Source organism: Aythya fuligula, chromosome 5 (assembly GCF_009819795.1).
Source record: "Aythya fuligula isolate bAytFul2 chromosome 5, bAytFul2.pri, whole genome shotgun sequence".
In the NCBI taxonomy this organism is placed as follows: domain Eukaryota; kingdom Metazoa; phylum Chordata; class Aves; order Anseriformes; family Anatidae; genus Aythya; species Aythya fuligula.
In genome coordinates this window covers 39,230,437-39,254,289 of record NC_045563.1, presented here as the reverse complement: position 1 = coordinate 39,254,289, position 23,853 = coordinate 39,230,437, and the positions used below count along the sequence as shown (strand labels likewise).

The 23,853-nt window shown below is 34.3% G+C and overlaps 1 protein-coding gene across 8 annotated transcripts in view; it reads left to right on the top strand.

Moving 5' to 3' along the window:
* RYR3 (ryanodine receptor 3) overlaps window positions 1–23,853 on the top strand; it is a 218,861-nt gene that overhangs the window by 86,181 nt on the left and 108,827 nt on the right. For all 8 annotated transcript variants that reach the window (XM_032189404.1, XM_032189403.1, XM_032189400.1 and 5 more), the window contains 20 exons: window positions 2–135; window positions 1,034–1,275; window positions 3,436–3,628; window positions 5,891–6,107; window positions 6,319–6,423; window positions 8,052–8,155; window positions 8,609–8,692; window positions 10,432–10,591; window positions 11,030–11,177; window positions 12,267–12,472; window positions 13,357–13,531; window positions 16,136–16,344; window positions 17,220–17,404; window positions 18,130–18,166; window positions 18,514–18,674; window positions 19,235–19,400; window positions 20,566–20,652; window positions 21,034–21,260; window positions 22,222–23,023; window positions 23,535–23,735. In XM_032189404.1, coding sequence (XP_032045295.1) covers window positions 2–135; window positions 1,034–1,275; window positions 3,436–3,628; window positions 5,891–6,107; window positions 6,319–6,423; window positions 8,052–8,155; window positions 8,609–8,692; window positions 10,432–10,591; window positions 11,030–11,177; window positions 12,267–12,472; window positions 13,357–13,531; window positions 16,136–16,344; window positions 17,220–17,404; window positions 18,130–18,166; window positions 18,514–18,674; window positions 19,235–19,400; window positions 20,566–20,652; window positions 21,034–21,260; window positions 22,222–23,023; window positions 23,535–23,735 — 3,843 coding nt within the window. The remainder of the gene's footprint in view (window position 1; window positions 136–1,033; window positions 1,276–3,435; window positions 3,629–5,890; window positions 6,108–6,318; window positions 6,424–8,051; window positions 8,156–8,608; window positions 8,693–10,431; window positions 10,592–11,029; window positions 11,178–12,266; window positions 12,473–13,356; window positions 13,532–16,135; window positions 16,345–17,219; window positions 17,405–18,129; window positions 18,167–18,513; window positions 18,675–19,234; window positions 19,401–20,565; window positions 20,653–21,033; window positions 21,261–22,221; window positions 23,024–23,534; window positions 23,736–23,853) is intronic.

Sequence of the window (23,853 nt, the reverse complement as noted above, 5' to 3'; positions counted from 1 at the left end):
GGTTCTTGATGTGCTTTGCTCTCTCTGTGTCTGTAATGGAGTTGCGGTTCGTGCCAATCAAAATTTGATCTGTGACAATCTATTGCCTAGAAGAGACTTACTCTTGCAAACACGTTTGATTAATGATGTGACAAGGTATTGTGACATGTTTATTGTTAGAAAAAAATGAACTTAAATGTCTTCTATAATTGTCAAAAATAATGGAACCTAAGACATGTTCTGCATTTTTCAGTATTGAGACACATATTATAGGACTTGTTTATGTATAACTTCTTAAAAATCCATTTTTACTGCAAATATGGCAATTATTCTGGAAACTGTTGTCAAGTAGGAATTTTTAATAATAGTAAGATCTGTATTGACATTAATTGGAAAGGTGAAAGTTGCTTACTTCTCATTCAATACAGATTCAATACAATATGGCTCTATCTACTAATTATTATGGAGCATGTAAACATTGTGTGAGATACTTTATGATTTAAAAGGCATTTGATTTCCTAGCAGCCTAACTCCTATTTTATTTTTTTTTATAATCTTGTTATTCGTCTTTTAACTATAAAATTTTCAAAGCATGGAACCATATGCCTTAGAAGATAATTCTGCAGCAGCTATATGAAGTCACAGAATGGGTCCCTATCTCAAATCAAATACTGTAAGCAAAATGTGGACATCTACACTTACAGAATCATTAAGGTTGGAAAAGCCCTCCAAGATCATCTGGTCCACCAGTTACACCCACTAAATTATGTCCCTAAGCACCACATCCAATCCTTCCTTAAATACCCCCAGGTACGGTGACTCCATCACCTCCCTGGGCAACCCGTTCCAATGTCTGACTGCTCTTTCTGAGAAGAAGAGTCTCCTGATTTCCAACCTGAACCTCCTGTGGTGCATCTTGAGGCCGTTCCCTCTAGTCCTATTGCTGGAATCACTTGTATCATATTTGCGAAGTGAATTTGACTATTTCACAGCAATATAACCCATATGCCACATTTTATGTTTTACACTAACTGGATTATATTTTCTTTTTTAGCATAAGGCCGAACATATTTCTGGGTGTTGCTGAGGGCTCTGCACAATACAAGAAGTGGTACTTTGAATTAATAATTGATCAGGTTGATCCATTCTTGACGGCAGAACCCACCCATTTACGAGTTGGATGGGCCTCTACTTCAGGTTATGCTCCCTATCCTGGAGGAGGAGAAGGATGGGGTGGCAATGGTGTTGGGGATGACCTATACTCTTACGGTTTTGATGGCCTCCATCTGTGGTCTGGTAGGTACTTTGTTCAGTTCCACTTCTATTCAGGGATTCTTGCATTCAGGGATTACCAACCTCTGCTTTCAGTTCCAGTAGCTATATATATGCATCTGTTGCATGTACCATGTACTGATTTATAGAGAACTGTATTCAGAACTTCAGGATACCATGAAGTTTTAGGTCATACTGCTTCTCTGAGATTTTAGTCAATATTGAACTATGCCAACTGGACTGTTTAGCAGATAGTTTTTGTCTTCATGATTTTGATCAAAAAGTGGTATTTTCTAGATCTAGATCAACACTGACTTTAATGTATCTGTTAAAAATCAATGGATACACTGATTTTAGGCAAATTCATTGTATGCGGATCTACATGTAGCAGTATTCTTTCACTTTGCATCTACAATTGATGTTAAATGAAATTATTATTATTGATATTAATAAGATGAATTTGGAGTTTGGTAAATTATTTCATAAAAGATAATTCTGTCAGTTAGAACTAAGAATTACTGCAATGTGTTACCAACTTCTGTGGTCTTTAGAAGATAAATTTTAATGGTACATCAAACTGAAAACCTGTAGTTGTTAGGCTGTTTGAAAAAAATAGTGTTCATCAAACACATTATCTAAAATAGACTTATTAGAAAAAATACAGTCTCTTTATAAATTCTTTTTAATATGTGTAATAATATGAGAGACTCAATTCGTATTGCAGTGAAGCAATTAAATTTGCCATTTATAAGGAAGAGTGGTAATGGATAGCAGCAAATGCGTATTTTGTGGTCACCTAAGGATCAGTGGCATTAAACTTGTGGTCTCATTTGCTGTTCTTTGTTCAAGCAGATTAACAATGTTAGTGGGGTGCGTTAACAAAATGGACATGACTGCACATTCAGTTGGCTAGATCTGAGTAAGAGCTATAGAAGAGCAAAAAGCATTGACAGTAAGGCTCATCTGAGGTGTTGCAGTTCAACTAATTTTTGTAATAATGCATGTGTTAGAAAAGCCGCTAAAGAAAAAGTAGAAAATAGGAGAATGAACTTTTTAGGGTGTTTTAGAGAGGGATTAGTTAGGGTCCTTTGGGGTGCAGAGTTAGCTGGAAAGCAGGCTTTGGAGGTATGAGAAAGACTGACCTTTTTTTTCTGGTCTGCCTCCCCTAAAACTTTATCCAAAAGGGAACCACAGTATACTTTTTGTAAACAAATAGGTATGGTACAGCAGAGTACCTGTTGACCATGTTCATGTATGTTGCTGTAGAAAAAAACAGGAAAGTGCAAGTGGCTAATTCTAAGAATCAAATAGCAACACAGGAAATGCTGATAGTTGTCATTATTGCTTTCTTATAGTTCCTAAAATACTCTCTAAATAAGTAATATTTCAGTAAAGAAATATTGCATAAGGCTATAAAATACAAAATTATTTAAGTACTAAATGACATCACCTACTATCTTTGAAATGAAAGCAATGAAAGGAGGAAGAAAAGCAGTAAGAAGTGAAACAGTTGCTAGAATTTCTCTAAGATTGTACATACTTATTCTACTTACGTAATTCCATAAAATGGTGGAAGTGATCTGGCAATTACGATTTGTACCTAAGATATGTAACAATCTTAATTGATGAAGGTCTTTCATACAGAAAGCTTTGTATAGAATGTAGATCAAACTGGAGAGTATGTGGGAGGGCTTAGAGATCTGATGAGTTCTGGGCTTGTTGTTATTGGTAGAAGCCTCGTGCCTTTCTGATTCATCCACAAATGGAATTTGCTCTATTAGATATGTAAATATTTTATTTCACAAGTAGTAATAATAATAAAAAAAAAGGTATATAAGTGTTAGGCAGAGGTCTTTATTTGCTGTGCCTCAGTGCTTTTACATAAGGCTATGGTGTGAACTCACATGATTTCAGCTGAGCATGTTCCTGTCTTGTGAACAGTGTCAGAGGTCTTGAGTGAGTTGCTCAGTTTGTGCACTGTTCTGTCACATATCAGTTTGAACAATATTAACTCATTGTCTGTTTTTAAAATCAGATCCATTCATAAAGCAGATGAGGACAAGATCATGTTTCTGTGACTGAGAGCAAAACCTTGATGGCATTTTTGAGGAAATGTATTTATTACTTCATTGTTAAATGTGTGAGAGTCTTTAAATTCTCATTATTTGAATCTTTTCCTCCTAGGTCGAGTACCCAGGGCTGTAGCATCTGTCAATCAACATTTGTTGTCATCTGATGATGTGGTTAGCTGCTGCTTGGATTTAGGTGTGCCCAGCATTTCATTCCGCATTAATGGGCAGCCTGTACAAGGAATGTTTGAGAACTTCTGTACTGAAGGGTTTTTCTTCCCTGTTGTAAGCTTATCAGCAGGTGTAAAGTAAGTGCTACTTAATTGTTCTTTTCTTAGCTGTCTTGTCACACAAAATGTCATTTGATTTTATATATGATTTATTGTGTCTTGTTGTTTCAGGTCTGCCCAAATATCAGCTGGGAGGGAGGGAGGCAAGAAAGTATTGATTTTTCAGGGATAATTTCACTTCAGGCTAAAATGTGAGCCTATTAGCAACACGGCCAAGTCACGGTGTCTGGAAATCATTATTATATGGGTACTGGGTGACCTAGGGGAAATTAATTTTGTCTCATTCCAATTATCAGTGGAAAAAAAGGCACATTAGAAACACAGCACTTTATTTGACACTAATCAAAATTCTTACACAGCATTCTGAGCACGAGGATAAAAAAAATACACTAAATCATCAGGAAAACTGATACCATATTCACAGTAGTGAATTCAAAATGCTGATGAGGAGCATTTTTGGAAACTTATTACTGACATTGCCCATTCCTTACCTGTTTTATAGCTAAAATAATGAAATACAAACTTAATTCTGTCAGGTTTCTATTGTTTTCTTACCTTTAATTCATTCAGAAAATCTGCAAGTGTCAGTCTACTCAAGTGACCAAAATATATTTGTTGACATTATAGAGACAATGCAACAACAAAAGACTAGCCCTTGCACTGTTCGATATAACATGACTGACTTCTATTCATATTTGGTTTTCGGGAGGGTTCTTCTCAAGCTTAAAGTCTGGCAAATGTAAAATATGTTTTTCCAAATGAAAAAGAAATATTAACATCTATTTTGAAATGAGACAAAAAACCACAGCTTCCTTTAGTAATCAGGTTATCAAAAGAGTCTGCAGAATTAGGACTCCATAGTTTGTGTGGAGGCTAAGGGAAATGCAGTGAAGAGCAAGGAGAAAACAGGTTTTGGCAGGAATGATACCATAATAAAGACCCTATGAGATTGAATAGTTTGCTAAAACAACGAAAAATTGACCAAGTTGGCAGGAAGCAAGGAGCTATTTAGTGGAATGTAGTCATCAAAGGATGCGTGAAAGTCTTTTCCTTTCAATTCTTTCTTTGGCTTTTGCCTACTTAGAAAGTTAAAATTCTAGGTCTCAAAATGAAATTGACCTCCTTTAAAAAAAAAAAAAAAAAGTTATTTTAATCTGTTTGGAGAGTTGCTATAAAGAGAGCTTTAAGCTCAAAGTTGTCTCCTCAGATATTTAGCTACCTTGGGAACACTCAAATAATTAAAGCAAGGTATTTATAAAATTAAATTAGAAAGTATAAGCTTAGTAGGAGTAATCAATAATAATACATTTCTTGTGAACCCTGAACCATTTCAGTTATCTGTGACTTGTACGTATGTATGAGTTTGAGAAACCTTGTGTCATGCTATTTCTCCTCTCTTTAAATATGTTACAGTGAAATATGTAACATATTTCACTGTCAGTGAAATCTGTTGGTCTGACAGTTCCAGTATTTCTAAAAGTGCAAGTAAAAAATGGTAGAAGCTTCTTCTGGTCACACCATCATGAGAAATGTGTGGATTGTTTCCTGGAGATAACAATCAGTGATTTTTTTGTTGTTTACCTCCAATGTTGGCCTATATAAGGATTCAAATATAAAGTCAGATAGTGTTTATTTTTCCTGATATATTCTTATGTTTATATGAAAAGTATATATCTGAGGAGAAAGAAAACTTTAGGGGTTTAGCAGGGATCCAAGCTGTTTGTTTGAAACTCATTTCCAGTTGTAGCATTTGCTGTAATTTTGTTTGCTTGATTTCTGTGTTATGACTACAGGGCCTTTTGTTTCACCATATCCTGTTTTTAGTGGATTCTTATCCATATATATATCCATATCCAGCTGCCTGCATGAGTCCACTGAGAAGTTACATGAAAAACTTAGCGGTGTATAAATAGTCCCCGTGGTAGTTTTATGGCACCAGTCCAAATTAAGTTAGATTTTCCCAATCATTTAAATGTATTAGAAATTTCACTAAACTTACAGCCATTTGATTTTAAATAAGAAATATATTTTTTTCAAAATACACCACTGCACTGATAATTATTTTTGCTTTGGCTAAAAACAGATGCCCAAAAATCATTGGTAGATGATGATGTAATTCATGGCATCTGCTGGTAATTTTTTGGTGTTTTTCAAAGCATGAAATAAACCACCATTTTTATACTTGGTTTTCGAGTAAATGTTTATGGCTCTAAATGATGTATTTATAATGTTAGTATATGCTGAGTATTTAAGAGTATTTCTTCATTGTAAATTGCACAGAGCTCGTTTCTTATTGGGTGGACGTCACGGAGAGTTTAAATTTCTACCTCCTGCTGGCTATGCTCCCTGCTATGAAGCCTTGCTTCCAAAAGAGAAGATGAAACTGGAACCAGTGAAAGAATACAAGAGAGATTCTGATGGAGTGAGGGATTTGCTGGGTACAACACAATTCCTCTCCCAAGCTTCCTTTATCCCTTGTCCTATAGACACCAGTCAGGTATGTTAAGTGTGCCATTATGGGATAGGAAAATATGGCTCAACAAATGTAAATTAGCAATATAAAAACTAAGGTAGCTTGCCACCTTTCTTTTAGCAACTCATCATTTGTGTGTTCTGCTGTTTTTGACTAAACTAGATCATCTTGGATCTACAGGGTTTGGTCACTGAAACCTTTTCTTATGTGTGAAATTGCTATGTTCTTTTCTTAGATTGCTCTTCCTTTTCATCTTGAAAAGATCAGGGACAAACTAGCTGAAAATATCCATGAACTGTGGGGAATGAATAAAATAGAACTTGGCTGGACATATGGCAAGGTATGTTTTGAATGTCATATCCTGTCATATTAGGTTAAATGTGCTACCAGAATGTAGCACATTTGTGCTAGCAGCAACATGTGCTACCAGACAGAAATGTGCTATCAGACTGGAAATTTTAGCAGAGTATTTAGAGGAGGTTTGTAAGCATGTACACAGAAAATAAATTAGTAATAGGAGAGACGATCATGTTAACTAGTAGGAGACAATGATAATAACTAATAATTAGGAGACAATTTTGCACCATAAAGTTTAGAAAACAAATGAGATTTTAGAAACCAAATGAGATTTAATAAGAGCAAGAGCAAGTCCTGCACCTGGGAAGGAACAACCCAAAGTACAGGCTGGGGGATGACCTGCTGGAGAGGAGCTCTGAGGAGAAGGACCTGGGGGTCCTGATGGACGACAGGTTGACCGTGAGCCAGCACTGTGCCCTTGTGGCCAAGAGGGCTAATGGGATCCTGGCGTGCATTAAAAGGAGCGTGGCCAGCAGGTGAAGGGAGGTGATCCTCCCCCTCTACTCTGCCCTGGTCAGGCCTCACCTGGAGTACTGTGTCCAATTCTGGGCTCCCCAGTACAAGACAGAGATCTCCAGAAAAGAGTCCAGCAGAGGGTCACAAAGATGATACGGGGCCTGGAGCATCTTTCCTATGAAGAAAGGCTGAGAGACCTGGGTCTGCTCACCCTGGAGAAGAGAAGACTGAGAGGGGATCTCCTCAATGTATATAAATATCTGAGGGGTGGGGGACAGAAGGATGTAGCCAACCTCTTCTCAGTGGTTTGTGGGGATAGGACAAGGGGCAATGGCTGCAAGTTAGAGTACAGGAGGTTCTGCACTGACATGCGAAAGAATTTCTTCACAGTGAGGGTGACAGAGCGTTGGAACGGGCTGCCTAGGGAGGTTGTGGAGTCTCCTTCTCTGTAGATATTCAAGGCCTGTCTGGACGCCTACCTGGGCAGCCTGCTCTGAGGAACCTGCTTTGGCAGGGGGGTTGGACCCAATGATCTTTCGAGGTCCCTTCCAACCCCTACAGTTCTGTGATTCTGTGATTGTGTGAAGGCACATATTTTAACACTATAGCTATTACGAATCATGTGAATAAATACATTCATTGGAAACATCCTATTTAAACCAAGATGGAATTCTACTGAAAATCATAACCAATAGCGAGTAACTCCACATCTAATTTTTTGGTTACTCTAACATTGGGATCAAAGAGATACCAAGCAGTAAGTCCCATATGGAAATTCACTTCTATTGGTAACAGAAGTTACCAATACCAGTTTTTGAGGACTTTCTCCATATATTGCTCAGGTTTTCAGTAGAAATCTTCATTGAGTTTGCAGGCTTGCTTTCATGTGATTCATGTATTTATGCAGAATCCATGAAATAGCTATATTTTTTCAATTTTTTTGTTGGTTATGGGAGAGTACTTATAGTGTACATTTTAAATAAATAATAAGAACGTTCATTTATATAATCATGCATAACTGTCATTGAATAAAGATTAATTGTATTGTTTTATTTATTTCAAAGAATTAATTGATTCTTTACTCAGTTTATAATTGTCAGATCCTGACTTGATTCTGATATCAGTAAAATGCTCTTTTCTGTTGCTTTGTTACAGATACGGGATGATAATAAAAGGCATCATCCTTGTCTTGTAGAATTCTCAAAATTACCTGAGACAGAGAAGAATTATAATCTGCAAATGTCAACTGAAACTCTCAAGTGAGCTTTGAATTAAAAGAAAAGTTTGTTTATTTTTTATTCAAGCATATTATATTATTGTAAGATATGAAAACATGCTACCTCATTAGGATATCTCAATCAGAGTGTTCTGTTGATTTTGCTAGAAGTTCCAGGAATGCATTCAGAAAGATTTAGAAACACCTATCTCTACAGACGTACAAAGAAGAAAACAACACCAAACCCTTTTGGCTTTAATCAAAATGGCATAATTTCAATGCACAGATTTGTACTTGTTTACATTTTGTAGTTTTATATTTTTATTTTATTTTTGGGGGAACTTAAAGTATTTGGGTTTTGATATTCCATCATTTTGAATGACTTTACTGCTTTTTAAATATCAGTAGTTCTGTGTATTTATACTAAAAACAAAGATAAAACTGGGTGAGCCCTACAGTATTGTGCTTTAATACTGTCATTTTTCTGTATTGGTAGAACCCTTTTGGCCCTTGGGTGTCACATTGTTCATGCTAATCCAGCAGCAGAGGAAGATCTTAAAAAAGTCAAGCTTCCTAAAAAGTATGTACCTTATGCTAGCTATCATATATCAGTTGCAACACCACCGTATTAAGTAAAGAAAAATATTGTAATGTTTTTTGTTGTTGTTGTTGTTGTTTTTTTAAACAAACAAACACAGCTTTATAGGAGCCTTGAGTGCTTGGTTGGTCTACTACCTGTCTGCCTGTGATGGTTGTTGACTGTGAATACTGCTGCTTTACATCACCTTTTGGAGTGATTCAGAGAGATACAAATAGCCACATAGACATAAAATTGCATGTGGTGTAAATGTGATGAGGTCTTAGAATAGATATTCCAAAGTTGAAAGCAACATTTCAGTGCTTTTCTGTCACAGAGCAAAGCAGAGTATGCATAATGTATGAATAGTAAATTGATCTTGAAATAGCCTTTCTCCATAACTTCCGGTTTCATTTTACACCTCTCCTTTATTCCCCTCCAAGAAAAAGTTTGTTCAACGTATGCATTTCCAGAGATGTTATTAATACATCTCTTTAAAGATTTTCTTAAGTCTGTACAACTTGGAAAACAAATACAAGAGGAAAATAATAATAATAAACAGAAAATGAGAGTTGTAAAATGTTGCATGTTGCTTGGAAATGTACGTGTGTAGATTATTGCACAAAATCCATTATTTTTTAATTCAGTTTTTACTTGCTAGCTAAACTATGGCAGTCAGGGAGCTGAAATAGGTGTGTGATCTATAATAAGTAATCAGTAGTAATTACAGTAGTCAGTAGTAATCACCCCAAGTGTGGTGAAAATGAATTGAGCATTATGTCTACATTTTAGCCTTTTCTGTGGGGATTCTGCAGTCCTCCTGGGACAAGCTAAAGTCCTGTTCTTCAACAAAACTTGAAGGCAGGAACGGTGATTTGGATACTTGCCATTTTACATTCATTTATAATCCCATAAACTGTCTTCCCCAAACACCTTCATCCATGAGAAATTCAGTTAGGTTTTTAAACAAACTAGTAAAATAAAGAGCTTTATGATATGGAAGATGGTAATCTGGATTCATTAGATGCCTTTAAAAAAGGGGAAAAGAACCTTTCCCGAGGTTCATACTGCAAGCAGTCAAACATAATACCATTTTCATACTGTTGTCTTCAATAACAGAACAAAAAAGATCTTAACATCATTTTCTGAGTCTTGTTAAGAAATGGAAGTTACGTGGTTTGAGCAGAGTGGTCTATTTGAAGAGGAGCATTAATACCTACTGCTAAAAAACTGCTAGACCTACTGCTTAATAGAAATGTGGGAAGAACAAGTTACCATATGTTTTGTTCTGTTGAAAAAATGGTAATGCAATCTTTACACACTTGCATCAGAAACAGTACTTAATAATGCAAAAGGTTTATACATAAAAATAATTTCATGAGAGGTTATCACACAGACAACTTTTTTCACAGGTTTTCACAGCAACTGTTTTGAGTTCCGACATACAGAGCTAGGTCACAGTTAATTAGTTTGCGTGCAAATAAACCCAATAAAGGTAGAAAATGAGACACTGCTACAGTAAAGAGTGTATATACATAAAATGTATATACATAAAAAAATTTATGTGTATACATAAAACGTCCTAATTAATGACCAAATGCAATTTAGAACTTTTGGAAAGGAAAGAGAGAGCAGGAAAAGTGGAGGGAGAAAGTGAACCTTATGCTATGAATGCCCAATAGAATTTAAATACTATCAGTGAACTATCTTACCTCTCTTTGTTTTCCATTGTTGACTTACAGTTACATGATGTCAAATGGATATAAACCTGCCCCTCTTGATCTTTCTGAAGTGAAATTGTTACCTTCTCAAGAATTCCTAGTTGACAAACTAGCAGAAAATGCACATAATGTCTGGGCAAAAGACAGAATAAAGCAAGGATGGACCTATGGCATTCAGCAGGTATGGACGTTTTAGGCACATTTAGAGTAAGCAAAGGATATGACATTTTGTATTTTAGAACATCAATTGGGAGTGTTAAATAAAAGGATAAATATTGAATGTATTGGGAAGTCAGGAAAAAGTGGAAGGAGCAGGGAAAAAAGCTTTGCTTATGCAGGTCTGAGTACATTATCAGGCCTGCATGGCTGCAACTGCAGGATATCAGAGTATATATTTGCATTCTTCTCTTTCATTCTTGTCTTTAGTTTTTTAACATCCTTAACAATTGGGCTTAATATTCTTTTGACTTAGAACTGATCATTCACAGAACTGTTCTTCATCAATAGCTTTTTCTTGTAATCCTAACATTACTTTAGAATACAATCTGTCTCATTATATGCATTCTTTGTCATGTTTAAAAGCAATTTTCTTTTTGTTCTTTTTTATAACTCCTTTTAGGATCTTAAGAACAAACGTAATCCTCGGCTAGTGCCATATGCATTATTAGATGAACGTACTAAAAAATCGAACAGAGATAGCCTCCGTGAAGCTGTTAGAACATTTGCAGGCTATGGTTATAGTGTTGAGCCACCTGACCAAGAAATAGGTATGTACATTCAGTAAGAATCATGGCCTTTTTTTTCCCCTTAGTGCTAGGAAAAAAAAAAAAAAAGACACTGGAATAGATAGGCAAAACATATAAGGGATGAATTAATACTATGTATTTCTGCTGTGGACTTGAATGAAAGGTGCAAATATACTTTTTTAATGTCTTGTATGTTACATATGTTTTTTAAAAGATTGTTTTTAGCTGATAGTACAATAATTATAGTTTCTGATTTTCAGATTGGAGAAAATCTGTAGTGTGTAGACATACTAATTTTCATTTGGAAATCGCTGTTTAAAATGTTCTGAAATTGTGATCAGAGACAGTTCATTATTTCCTGCTTCATTTTGCATGAAAAGCTTGAAATACATGTATGCTTATCTAAAATTAAGATAGTATTGGAAAAATAATCAGATACGTCACATTACAGTTCTTGTTTTTAGACACTGCATCTGTAATGTTTCAAGAGTAATTCGTTAATAGTTCTAATATAATAAAGGTAAAGCTACTTTGCCTTTAAAAAGATTTTAAAATCCAAATTCCTAAGTATATAAGCTACATACATTGCTTATCTTACCAATATTACTAGTAAAATAGATAATGTGCAGCTTTAGTTAAAGTTTCATTGAATTTTTAGCATTGGATTGTATTGTGTATTGTAATCTTACACTTCTCATGTCTTCTCCAGTCAAGTATATGTTTGTGGCTCTGCATAGCGTGATAGTCACTGAAATATTATGATTATAAATATTTGATAGTCACTCATTCTGTATAGGATCATGGAATCATTTAGGTTGGAAAAGGACCTCTGAGATCATCTGGTCCAACCTTTACCCTAGAACTGCCAAGTCCAACATTAAACCATGTCACTAAGCACTACATCTACACGTATGCTGCATCTGTATGCTGATTATTTTTCCTCCTTTTCTAACATTTATTATGAAGGCTCTTCAACTTACAAGGGTAGATAATGGCTGTTTTCTGAGACAGAAAACAGTTGGGACAGATGAAAAACTAAACTGTGGCATTTATAGTTTCATCTAATTATGAAATACAGTGATTTTTTTTTCTACTTATTCATTTTTGCAGCTGATCAAACAACGGAAAAAGTCAGCATTGACAAGATACGTTTTTTCAGAGTCGAACAGTCTTATGCAGTGAAGTCTGGAAAGTGGTACTTCGAATTTGAAGCTGTGACAGGTGGAGACATGCGTGTTGGCTGGGCCAGGCCAGGCTGTAGACCTGACATAGAACTGGGAGCTGATGACCAAGCATTTGTTTTCGAAGGAAGCAAAGTCAGTGCATTCTTACCTTTGTATTATTTTTTACCTATGAATAGGCTAGGCAGAAGATGACAGTATATGTTTCCTCTGTATACTCCAGTTCAACTACGGGAATATTTTTCATTCATATAAAGATATCTCTGGGCTCTGTTTCTTGCTGAATTGTATCTGCATTTTGGTTCTGGTCATTGTAATTATGCTAACAAAGGTGCATTGTTTTATATCTATCTTCCTAGGATATACCACTGTAGTAAGGAAGTCTATTGTAAGAGTAAAGAAACTTCACCATTCACTTTTTTTTTTATTATTATTATTTTGAAGTGATAATTCACAACAATAAAACAAAGTTTCTTCAACAACTGGACAACAAAACACAACTTCCACAGTTGTGTTTTCCCTTTCTGTCTTTTTTGCTTTTTGCACATTGTTTATTAAAGGACCAGAAGGATGATAATGACACTGCATGTAAGAAGTGGAGTCCAGTGAGCATTGATTATTATCCAGGTTCTAAATTATTATTTTCATATTACTGAAGTTAGGGTGCCTTTGGTTCACTATATGAAATAACTAATATACTAACTTAATTACATGAAAGTTAGTACTGCTTGTGAATTAGTTTGAGATCCTGGAAGGTAAAAGAGTAAGAAAAACAAAAATTAAGGGTAGAATTTTGCCCTTGTTTAATTGGATCATTGTTTGCTCTAAATGAGTTATAAAGCTTTATTCACTTAGAATGTTATGCTCGATAATTTTAGCTGTCTATAAAATAATTCTCTTCTTGACTGATTGGTACCTCCATTTTTTTCAGATTTCTCTTTCCTGAAAATGCATGTATTATTTTTGAATTTTAGCATAGTGTTTATCTACTTGTTTGTTTGTTTGTTTGTTTTATTTAGGGCCAGCGTTGGCATCAAGGCAGTGGATTCTTTGGACGAAGTTGGCAACCAGGAGATGTGGTTGGTTGCATGATAAACTTGGATGACAAATCCATTATCTTTACTTTGAATGGAGAATTGCTTATAACCAGTAAAGGTTCAGAACTTGCATTTGCTGACTTTGGAATAGAAAGTGGTAATTTTCTTTTTATATTTGCATGGTTATGAGAAAAGAGAAAAAAATAAAAAAAAAAAGCAGAAAAACTAGTCTGTCAATAATGGCTTAGCAAGCTGCGAAATAAGATTTATTATATACAGTGTTTTGTTTTTTCCAGTTAATTCTTAAACTTCCTTGTACGCATGGTTTTGAGCTCCTTCTGCCCTAATGCCACAGAATATCACCCCACCAATTTTGTACTTGGAGCAGTGGTTAAATTTACCCTGATGTTATACTGTTTTCAAATTATTCAGCTGAAAAGCTTAAATGTAATCCATATCTCATTTTCTCAATATCAAGAGTTGCTAGCTACTAGACATAAACTTTCTTCTAAAAATTTTCTGAAAGCAGAAATTTGTACAGAATGCTGAAGTCCAAAGGATCTGTTAAAACTATGGTAATTATGGTGTTTTTCAACCAAGCTATATGAAAGCATAGTATTAAACAATCCCATTCACCAGGCAGAATTGCCACCTGAAATCAGCATAGTAAATACCAGAATAATAGTTAAAGTGTGCCTGACAGCATTTTTTAGACAGCTGTCAACTTCAGCATTACAAATAGGTTTTTATTTGTCTTTGGGAATTACTCACTATAGGTTTGATTGTGTTATTTATGAGCTCCTCCCTCACTGACTATCTAACATATAACCAAAAGTCTTTTCATTGCTGTTCCTGTCACTTTATAACAATCTCTCATTTGTATTTACTTGGAGAAGCAGAAAAAATGTTATTTTATCGTTAATCAAGAGTACTAAACAAATTCCATTTAACAATACTTACTGCTATGATATCCACAGACTTTTCTTTCCTCTTTTTAAAAACATTCTAAATAGTATTGACATATGCAAAGATTTTTTTAAGCTGCTGCTTCAAATTCTGCTTTAGTTTATAGTCTGTGGAAATTTCACTGGGAAATTTTAAGGATCCTGTTGCATTTATTGCTGCTACACAAGCCTTTCAAGTTTTGATTCTCAGTTGCCCCAGCTTCCAGTCTGTTCCTGTCTAGTATTTCCATCAGTGCCTTTACATCTTATTTCACTGATGTAAGCTTTCAAATCATAGTACACTTTAACTTCATAAAAATATACTTTGAGAGGACAAATTGGTTTTCTTTTATTTTTCCTTCAACCACAAGTAGATACAATGGAACTCCAACAATCAAAACAGGTGAATTTTCTTCAAGCCTTTCTAGGCTTACTCTCAGGGCTGAACTTCAGTGATAGCAAGTAGCAGTAATAATAAGCACCTAGAAAAATTCCCAGAAGCTCAAACTGTAGAATTGATTTTCTCACTGGAGCACACACATTTTATGTTAATTGTATTCTTGCTTCTGAAGGACAAAAATTAGTGCTATCTGGTAAGAGGTTGAACCAAAAGAACAAATCTTTGCAACATAAATGTAAATTTGAGTCTGATTTGTAATTTTTTTCCCCATCCTATTCATAGTTTATCTTCATTTCTCCTTCTCCTGGACTCTTTTTCCTTTTTTGTTTCTCATTCTTTTTTGAACACAAGTATCTACATGACTTTATTGGGGGCAGGGGTTATTTTCAAACTGTTTTACATTTTCTTTGAAAGGATATCTCCTCCAACTGATAGTAGTTACATGCCCATTAATAATTAACAGAAGACTTCGCAATTATTCAGTGTCCATCTTTGGTCTGACCATTGATACAGTTTTTCTAAGGATAAAGAATAAGGGACACAATTAAGAGAGCTTTCCTGAAGGCATAAGGTTGAAGTGTGAGAGAATTTCTGTTGTACTGGAACCGTTGGCTTTTCACTGCAGTTTCTCTGAGTTCTGTATCAGAAGAGATGACATAATCATTCAACATCCTTTTATTATTGCTGATATGGTCTGCTACCTGGAAATTGAAAATGTTTGGTCATAAAAATGCCTTCGTTAAATAAATCTATATTTGTGCATCATAAATAATGGACAGATGAAGGTTGGCCAGAAATTTGTAGACACTGGTAAGAAAACAAATTTTAAACAGGGTGAGATACCTCAACCTCACCTGAAAGTCCATTTGAAACTTCAGTGCCCTCAGATTATACTTAACATTTGTTATTAGCTTTGGGCTAGTCAAGTTTGTGTTCCAGTGTCCAGTTCATTTTACAATGGCATGTTTATTAGTCTAAAAATGATGAAGATAAACAATTCTTCTAATAAATGAATAACTAACTTGATCAAATCATGTTTTTTCAGATCTAATAGTCAAAAAAGCTGTTTTCATTTTTTTGTCCATTTTTCACAAAACCAGAGTTTAGTAATAACAACTGTTAAACCAGATTAATGTTTAAATAAATGACATGGTGTTTATAATATCCAATGTACTCACTAGCAATTATGTTGATCTTAGCCATTAATGTTTAAGGTAGCTTTAAATCCTTGCTGCTGTCATTATTTCGTGCGCATCTTGTCTAGGAGCTAAACTTTAGTTCACATTAGATGGATTCAAATTAAAATATTTATTTTCTCAAAATTAATTACTGTGGGTTTTTTTGTGTTTTTTTTGTTTGTTTGTTTGTTTGTTTGTTTTGTTTGTTTGTTTGTTTTGTTCTTGTATCATTTTCTTAGGTTTTGTTCCAATTTGCGCACTGGGTCTGTCTCAGATTGGACGTATGAACCTTGGAATGGATGCCAGTACATTCAAGTATTATACAATGTGTGGCCTTCAAGAAGGTTTTGAACCTTTTGCAGTAAATATGAACCGAGATGTTGCTATGTGGTTCAGTAAACGCTTACCAACATTTGTCAATGTGCCAAAAAATCATCCTCACGTAGAGGTAACGTTACGTGTTAGGAAGACACCTGTTTATCAACTGTTTGCTTAGCAAGCTGAGACATTAAACCCTTACTAATACTTACTGTCATCAGATAGTTTGTCATATAAATTTATTAAGTCATCTTTAGATAATTCCAGATGATCTTCATCTGGATATGATCTTCATATCTCCAACTTCATTTATGGTAGTATTAAAATTCATGTGAATATACCTGTTCTAGTATATATATTACTAATCTATGTTGCTTTGGTTAGCTACTTGGACTGTTGTCTGTTGTGGTTTCCTAGTTACCTTTTTACTACAATCCCTAGTATTTGCCTTTGAACATTTCCTTCAAAATCCGCTTACTTCACTCAGTTCCAACTGAATGATCTCAGCATTTTAATCAGTTGGTCAGGATTATTTCAACTGTATTTCTGTTGTAAAAACTTTTTGAAATGTTCTTACCCCGGATTAAGTTTAAAAGCACAACCATTTTTTTCAGCACAGGCAAAAATATCAGGCTCGGGCTTTACGGTGATCTTCTGAAGGATTCTACATGATATAACTTCTAATTGTGGTAGAAACTGCTGATTCTTTTAAAGCAGTTTTTCAGTGACTTGTTCACTGTAAATAAATTGAATGAATAAAATCTATGCTTTTCTTTTTGAAAATTTTGTATGGAACATCTTGAAAATAATGAGTATAGTCAAAATAGGGGGAATCTTTGGCTTCCCTTGCTCTTTGAGCTAGTTTCATGGTCACAAATAAAGTTCTTAATTAACTTTGAAAAGTTTGTTAGCTCTTTCACTTACCTTATTCTTAGTTAGTTACTGAAAGTTATATGTGTTTTTTTTGGAACAGTATTATAATACAATTATTTCTGTTATTTTTAGATATGGAGAATTGATGGAACCATTGAGAGTCCACCTCGGTTAAAAGTTACTCACAAAACGTTTGGCACACAGAACAGCAATTCAGACATGATATATTGTCGTTTGAGTATGCCTATTGAGTTCCGTTCGTCATTCAACTTTGGCATGGGTGTGGAAAATGCCTCATCTGATATTTTTCAAAAACGGTTAGACTTAGATTTTATTCAGTTATCCTATTTCATTCTCCTAATGTAAATTTAGTATGTTCTATTAGTCTTGTTGTTATACATTCAAGGTTTCATATTAACTTTTGTGCTAAGCACACATTAATATAGGATGTTTATTAGTGATATTTTTTGGTTTTTGATGTTTTTATTTAATTTATAGCAAATTTGCTGCAAAATGCTATATACAGACAACATCAAAAAATCTTTTCAGAAAAGATGCATCGAAAGGTTTATCGACATTCATTGCTAAGCATCCACCATCCTTTTGAAATCAGTGGGATTTACAAAGCTCTTCAGGCGGTCTGGAAAACCAGCTGAGTTCTGTGCCCACTGTATTGCTGTTCATCTACATTATTGTTCAGTAGTTCATTGTTATTGGAAAAGTCCAGTTTTCCTTCTATATAAATTTAAAAAGACTGTGGACAGACTTTTAAAGATCCCAGGTACTGCTCAGTTCAGCACCTTTGAACCTTAACTCTCCACCTTAACTGTAGGCAAGCATTTTGGGTCTATATATGCATCCTATAAAGTCTTTGCATGCTTAATTTACTGATACCATGAATTCTCAGCACCCTGCAAGCATGAGTTACATGCATGAAAGTACACTTAGTTTAAGAATGAAAAGTTTATTTATTTATTTATTTATTTATTTTTAAATAATATATATATATTTAACTAATTTACTGGTGTTCCTCTGTCTTTAGAAAACACAGCCAAGAAATTTCTGTTCCTTCTACTACGGTAAGCAAATATGTTGAGGTGCCTTAATTCTTCTTACTTTGTGATGTAGATTTTGTAGTGGTATCGTGTTAAACAGAAATTAATCTGCTGAGAGAAGCCTTTTAATCATTCGCTAAGATACAATTCTGTGTATAAGGAATAATGCCTAGAGCTGTATGACTGAGGCATAAACTTCACAGTGTCAATCTACTATACTAGTTTTATTTTATGAGAATTTAAAATGGCTTGCTGTGAATAATTTTTATTAAAGTTGGATGTACATTGAGATTTTTTTAATCGTTGTTTGACTATTCCTCCATAAAATTACTTAGATTTTTATTACTAATTTATTCTTCTCCTCTTTTCAGTATTTTTATTCGTTGCGGATATTTGCTGGGCAAGACCCATCCTGTGTCTGGGTTGGCTGGGTAACACCAGACTATCATTTTTACAGTGAGAATTTTGACCTAAGTAAAAATTGTACAGTGACGGTTACTTTAGGTGATGAGAGAGGCAGGGTTCATGAAAGGTATGGATTTATTTATCATGTATTAAGCATTGTATTTTAATATCATTGTTCAAGGTGAATTATTCACAAGCCTGATGAAAGTTTGAGCATTAATTTAAAATAAGAATAACATCAATTATGGAGTAGAATTGTTCTTTGTTCATTTACATATGAATGTGTGTTTTACATAGATCAGTTAAAGTGAGTATATTTATCCTTAACGTTCTGTTTTAAAGAGTGTTTTGGGATGCTCCTTTCTTCTAACATCTGCATTTTATTGCTGTGGATGAACCTGTTACTGATTGTTCTGCATTTTACCTAAGCACAGAGAAGCATGTAAAATTGCTTCATAATTTTAAAAAATGGGAAAAAAATCACTTTTTCAGTCTGATCCCTTAGCCATAATGATTACTTTTGAAAAAAAAATAATAATAAAAGAAAAATTGATGAGAAAACAAAACTGATAGCACAAGCACCTTTAAGGATCTCTGACTGACACTGTTGAAAAGTGAATCGTAATGAATATTGTTAAGTTCAATGTGACATGTAATATGTGTTCTTTGTTCTCGCTGTTCTTACAGTGTGAAGCGCAGTAATTGCTATATGGTTTGGGGAGGAGATATAACTTCTAATTCCCAGAGATCAGGTCGTAGCAATGTTGATTTAGAAATTGGATGCTTTGTTGACCTAGCTACTGGAATGTTGTCATTCACAGCCAATGGAAAAGAGCTTGGCACTTGTTATCAGGTATTACCAGACTTTCAGGAAGTTATCTAATAACAGGTCATTTTGATGCTATTATAAGGATTGCTTTTCCTTGTTTTGAAATCTTAACACTAGTAATGTGACAATAACATGTTTTCCTACATAATATAACGGGGAAATTAAGATAATGTAGTTGTCAGAACAAAACACAGTACAACAACCAATCACTTCTAAATCTGCAGCACTGTGATTCATTGTGATACATCATGATTTTTAAGACTGGAAACAATTGCTAAATGTGGAAATAAAGAAATCTTTGAGATCTTTTTTTTTAAAAAAACACACTAATTCACTAATGTTAATATGAAGAAGACTTTAACTATCCTCACAAAATGATTCACTTTCACCCTCTTATTATGCACCCCTGATTCCCTCTCTATTCAAATTTTTTTTTCAAGCTTTTTTTGTAGTAAATTATTTTGTACAGCATAAAATGTGAAAGAAAAATTTTTTTCTTTGTGTTCTACCCTCAGTCTGTATTAGGGGTGCATTTTCTAGAGTGAGAGCCAAAGTATGTAGCTGTAAAGCAGAGATAGCTCCATTTTTAATGAGCTGTTTTAGAATGTAAGTGCTGAATTTCGATATGTTTGAGTAGAATCATAGAATCATTAAGGTTGGAAAAGCCCTCCAAGATTATCTGGTCCAATCATCCACCTACCACCAATGTCGCCCATTAACCCATGTCCCTAAGCACCACGTCTAAACTTTCCTTAAATACACCCAAGAACTCTACCACCTCCCCAGGCAACCCATTCCAATGTCTGACTACTCTTTCTGAGAAGAAATATCTCCTGATTTCCAACCTGAACCCCCCTGGTGCAACTTGAGGCCATTCGCTCTTGTCTTAATCAACATGAATCAACACGGAGTGTTATAAAAGTTCTTGTTACAGGTGTAGCACCACATAACACAGCAAAGGTACCTGCATGTAGGGTAGGTGGACCTATAAAGATAACTCGGCAAATGCTTTACTTTATTAAAGGTAAACCGCAGGTAGACACTGGTCATCGCTTTGATACAGTGTCTGCAATTATTCGTTAATAAAATGTAAAGTAGATAATATATATACATATATATATTTCAAAGCACATTCTGAGAGGAGATTGTTCTTGTCTTTTTAGTTTTTTTAATCTCATTTCTCTTCTAGGTTGAACCCAACACAAAACTTTTTCCAGCAACTTTTGTACAGCCTACAAGCACTAACTTGGTTCAGTTTGAACTTGGTAAATTAAAGGTATTAACTATTTTTTATAAAGATTCTCATCTAAATCTGTTTATTGCTACAGAAATTCCTTCTGAATTGTATTTGTTTAGAAAGATTGAATTTGTGACAACATATTTTATTAGACTAAAATGTTAACAAATTACTTCTGTATACTTCTTATATGAAGGTAATTGTTCAACAAATTGAAGCTGCATTTGTCAGAATAAACCAAAGATATCTGGGGAGAATACCCTTGATGTTTATCACTCCTTATGCTTTTTTAATATGTTTATTGCAATAACTCATATTTCTATGAGTTCTTTGCTATTAATAGATTACACTACCTTTTGGTATTATGAGTTTATTCATAATTACATGTCACAAAAATAACTCTGATATACTTTGTTTCAGAATACCATGCCTTTATCAGCAGCAATTTTTAAAAGTGAGGAAAGAAATCCTATTCCTCAGTGCCCCCCTCGCCTTGATGTGCAAACAATTACACCTGTTTTATGGAGCAGGATGCCTAACAGCTTTCTCAAAGTGGAAACTGAGCGTGTCAGTGAACGTCATGGATGGGTTGTGCAGTGTTTGGAACCTCTGCAGATGATGGCACTTCATATCCCAGAGGAAAACAGGTACATTTGGAAGGAACTACGGTGTCTTGATGTGTAGGAAATGTATTGGATTAACTAGCTGATGTATGGGTATTAGTTAAGCATGCCTTGGAGGATCTTAACATTAGAGTTTTTTTTAGAATTTTTCATCCTATCTACTATAATATTGTATTTGTGATACTTAAGTAGGTAAAAGAGGCTGAATAATTTTAATGTCATGTGACAATGCTTGCATACATAAGAGAAAACAACTATTTGATTTCCTTTAAATTTTAAAATAATCTGTTAAATCTCTAGATCTTTAAACAGAAGTTTTCTCAGTTGCTGTTTCTTTATATGTTAAAACCATGTAATCCATTCCTGCTCCATCTGCTCACAATTTACCTGAATTAATTTTGTGTTCTCACTGACAAGATCTCAACTTTCTTAGATTTTCATTATTTTATCTTCATAGCAATGATAACAAAAATGTATCCAAATATCAAATATTGCAATCAGTGACAAAAATTATAATCAAAAGTGTAGCAGGAAGCCAATTAAAAAAAAAATACATTTAGCAATTATTTTGCAATTTGTTTTTGCAACTTAATAAGTGATTTTATTTAGCGTTAATAAAACTAAATTTAAAAAGTAAAGCAAAAAAATACTGTTTTGTGTGAAAAATTAAACAGTAGTCTCTAGAGTTTCAGCACTCCAAACACACCACTTTTAAAAACAAACATGCAATTTACTATAGCTTCCAAGGAAGCTTATATATGGTGGATTTTTTTTCCTCCTCTTTTCTATGGAGTGTTAATTTTAAATAGTCTTGTTGTTTTTTTACCACTGTTTGCTGTGGTGTGGTGATACACCTGCTAAGGTTAGTCGGTATCAAATAAAAACAGTTTAAACAAGAACTGACCAAAATGTGCAGAAATTATAATTATTTTTATTTTTTAATTCATTAAATTGACCAGTGCTCTGTTTCTTTATTGCTTAACAGATGTGTCGATATTTTGGAACTATGTGAACAAGAAGATTTGATGAAGTTTCACTATCACACTTTAAAACTCTATAGCTCAGTTTGTGCTCTAGGTAACACTAGAGTTGCTTATGCACTTTGTAGCCATGTGGATGTATCTCAGTTATTTTACACAATAGATAATCAATATTTACCTGGACTCCTACGTTCTGGATTCTATGACTTGTTGATTAGTATACATTTGGAGCATGCCAAGCAAGCCAAGCTCATGATGAACAATGAATTTATCATTCCAGTTACAGAGGAAACTCGAACTATTAGATTATATCCTGATGAAACAAAGAAGCATGGTTTACCTGGAGTAGGGCTTAGCACTTGTCTGAAACCAAGCTTTCATTTTTCTACTCCTTGCTTTATTGTGACCAGTGAAGAACATCAGACATCCAGCCCAGAGATACCCCTTGATACACTTAAATCTAAAGCCATAAGTATGCTAACAGAGGCAGTACAGTGTAGTGGTACTCATATACGAGACCCTGTTGGAGGACACATTGCATTCCAGTTTGTTCCTGTTCTTAAACTAATAGCAACACTGCTCATAATGGGGGTTTTTGATGATGATGATGTGAAGCAGGTGTTAATTCTCATTGATCCAAATGTATTTGGAGATCACAAGGAAGAAACAGAAGAGGGTACAGAAAAGGAAGAAGTTACACAAGTTGAAGAAAAAGCTGTAGAAGCTGGAGAAAAAGCAATAAAAGAAACCAAAGCTCCTACAACAGGCTTGTTGCAGACAAGATTACCAGAATCTGTTAAGCTTCAGGTGACCATTTAATACAAATGCATTACATGTGCTATACTATTGATGAGAAAAAGGTAGTACCTTATGTCCGTTCTTTAGTTTATAATATTTGAAATCCCTAATGTTTTCATTCCAGTCTGCCATGTGGCCTCACATTAATAACCAAATTTGATGATGCTGCAATTCTTTCTTACTCAAAATAGATATTCAGACACTTACTTTCTGAGGTATATTTTAAAAGAGAATTAATATTTCTAAGTGTTTTGGGAACATGGAGTGAAGCGTTGTGTAAATACAACATAGTATTGATCAGCATAATAAAACCGTGTACATTTGTCACCTTTACACCATTAAAAGAATTTTAATTTTACACCATTAAAATAATTTTTAAAAAGAATGTTTCCATTTGGAAAAAAAAAGTCTCTCATTTTAACAAACAATTTAAAAGTATATAGTATCCACTGTAGATTTTCCCCTGTTTGGGTTTAAGATGTTAAACTGTTGAACTTAACCTGTGTTTTTTCTATGCTAGATGTGCCATTTACTCAATTATTTCTGTGACTGTGAGCTGCAACACAGAGTGGAAGCAATTGTATCGTTTGCAGACCGTTATGTATCAAAATTGCAGTATAATCAGAAATACAGGTATAATGAACTCATGCAAGCCTTGAACATGTCTGCAGCTTTGACTGCCAAGAAGACTAAAGAATTTCGGTCTCCTCCACAAGAACAGGTAATATTAAACAAAAGTTTAAATCTAAAGATTAAAAAAAAAAAAAAAAAAAAAAAGTGCTTTGCAATAAGAGTCTTGTTTATCCATGACTTCTAAACTAACATGAGAACTACTAGAG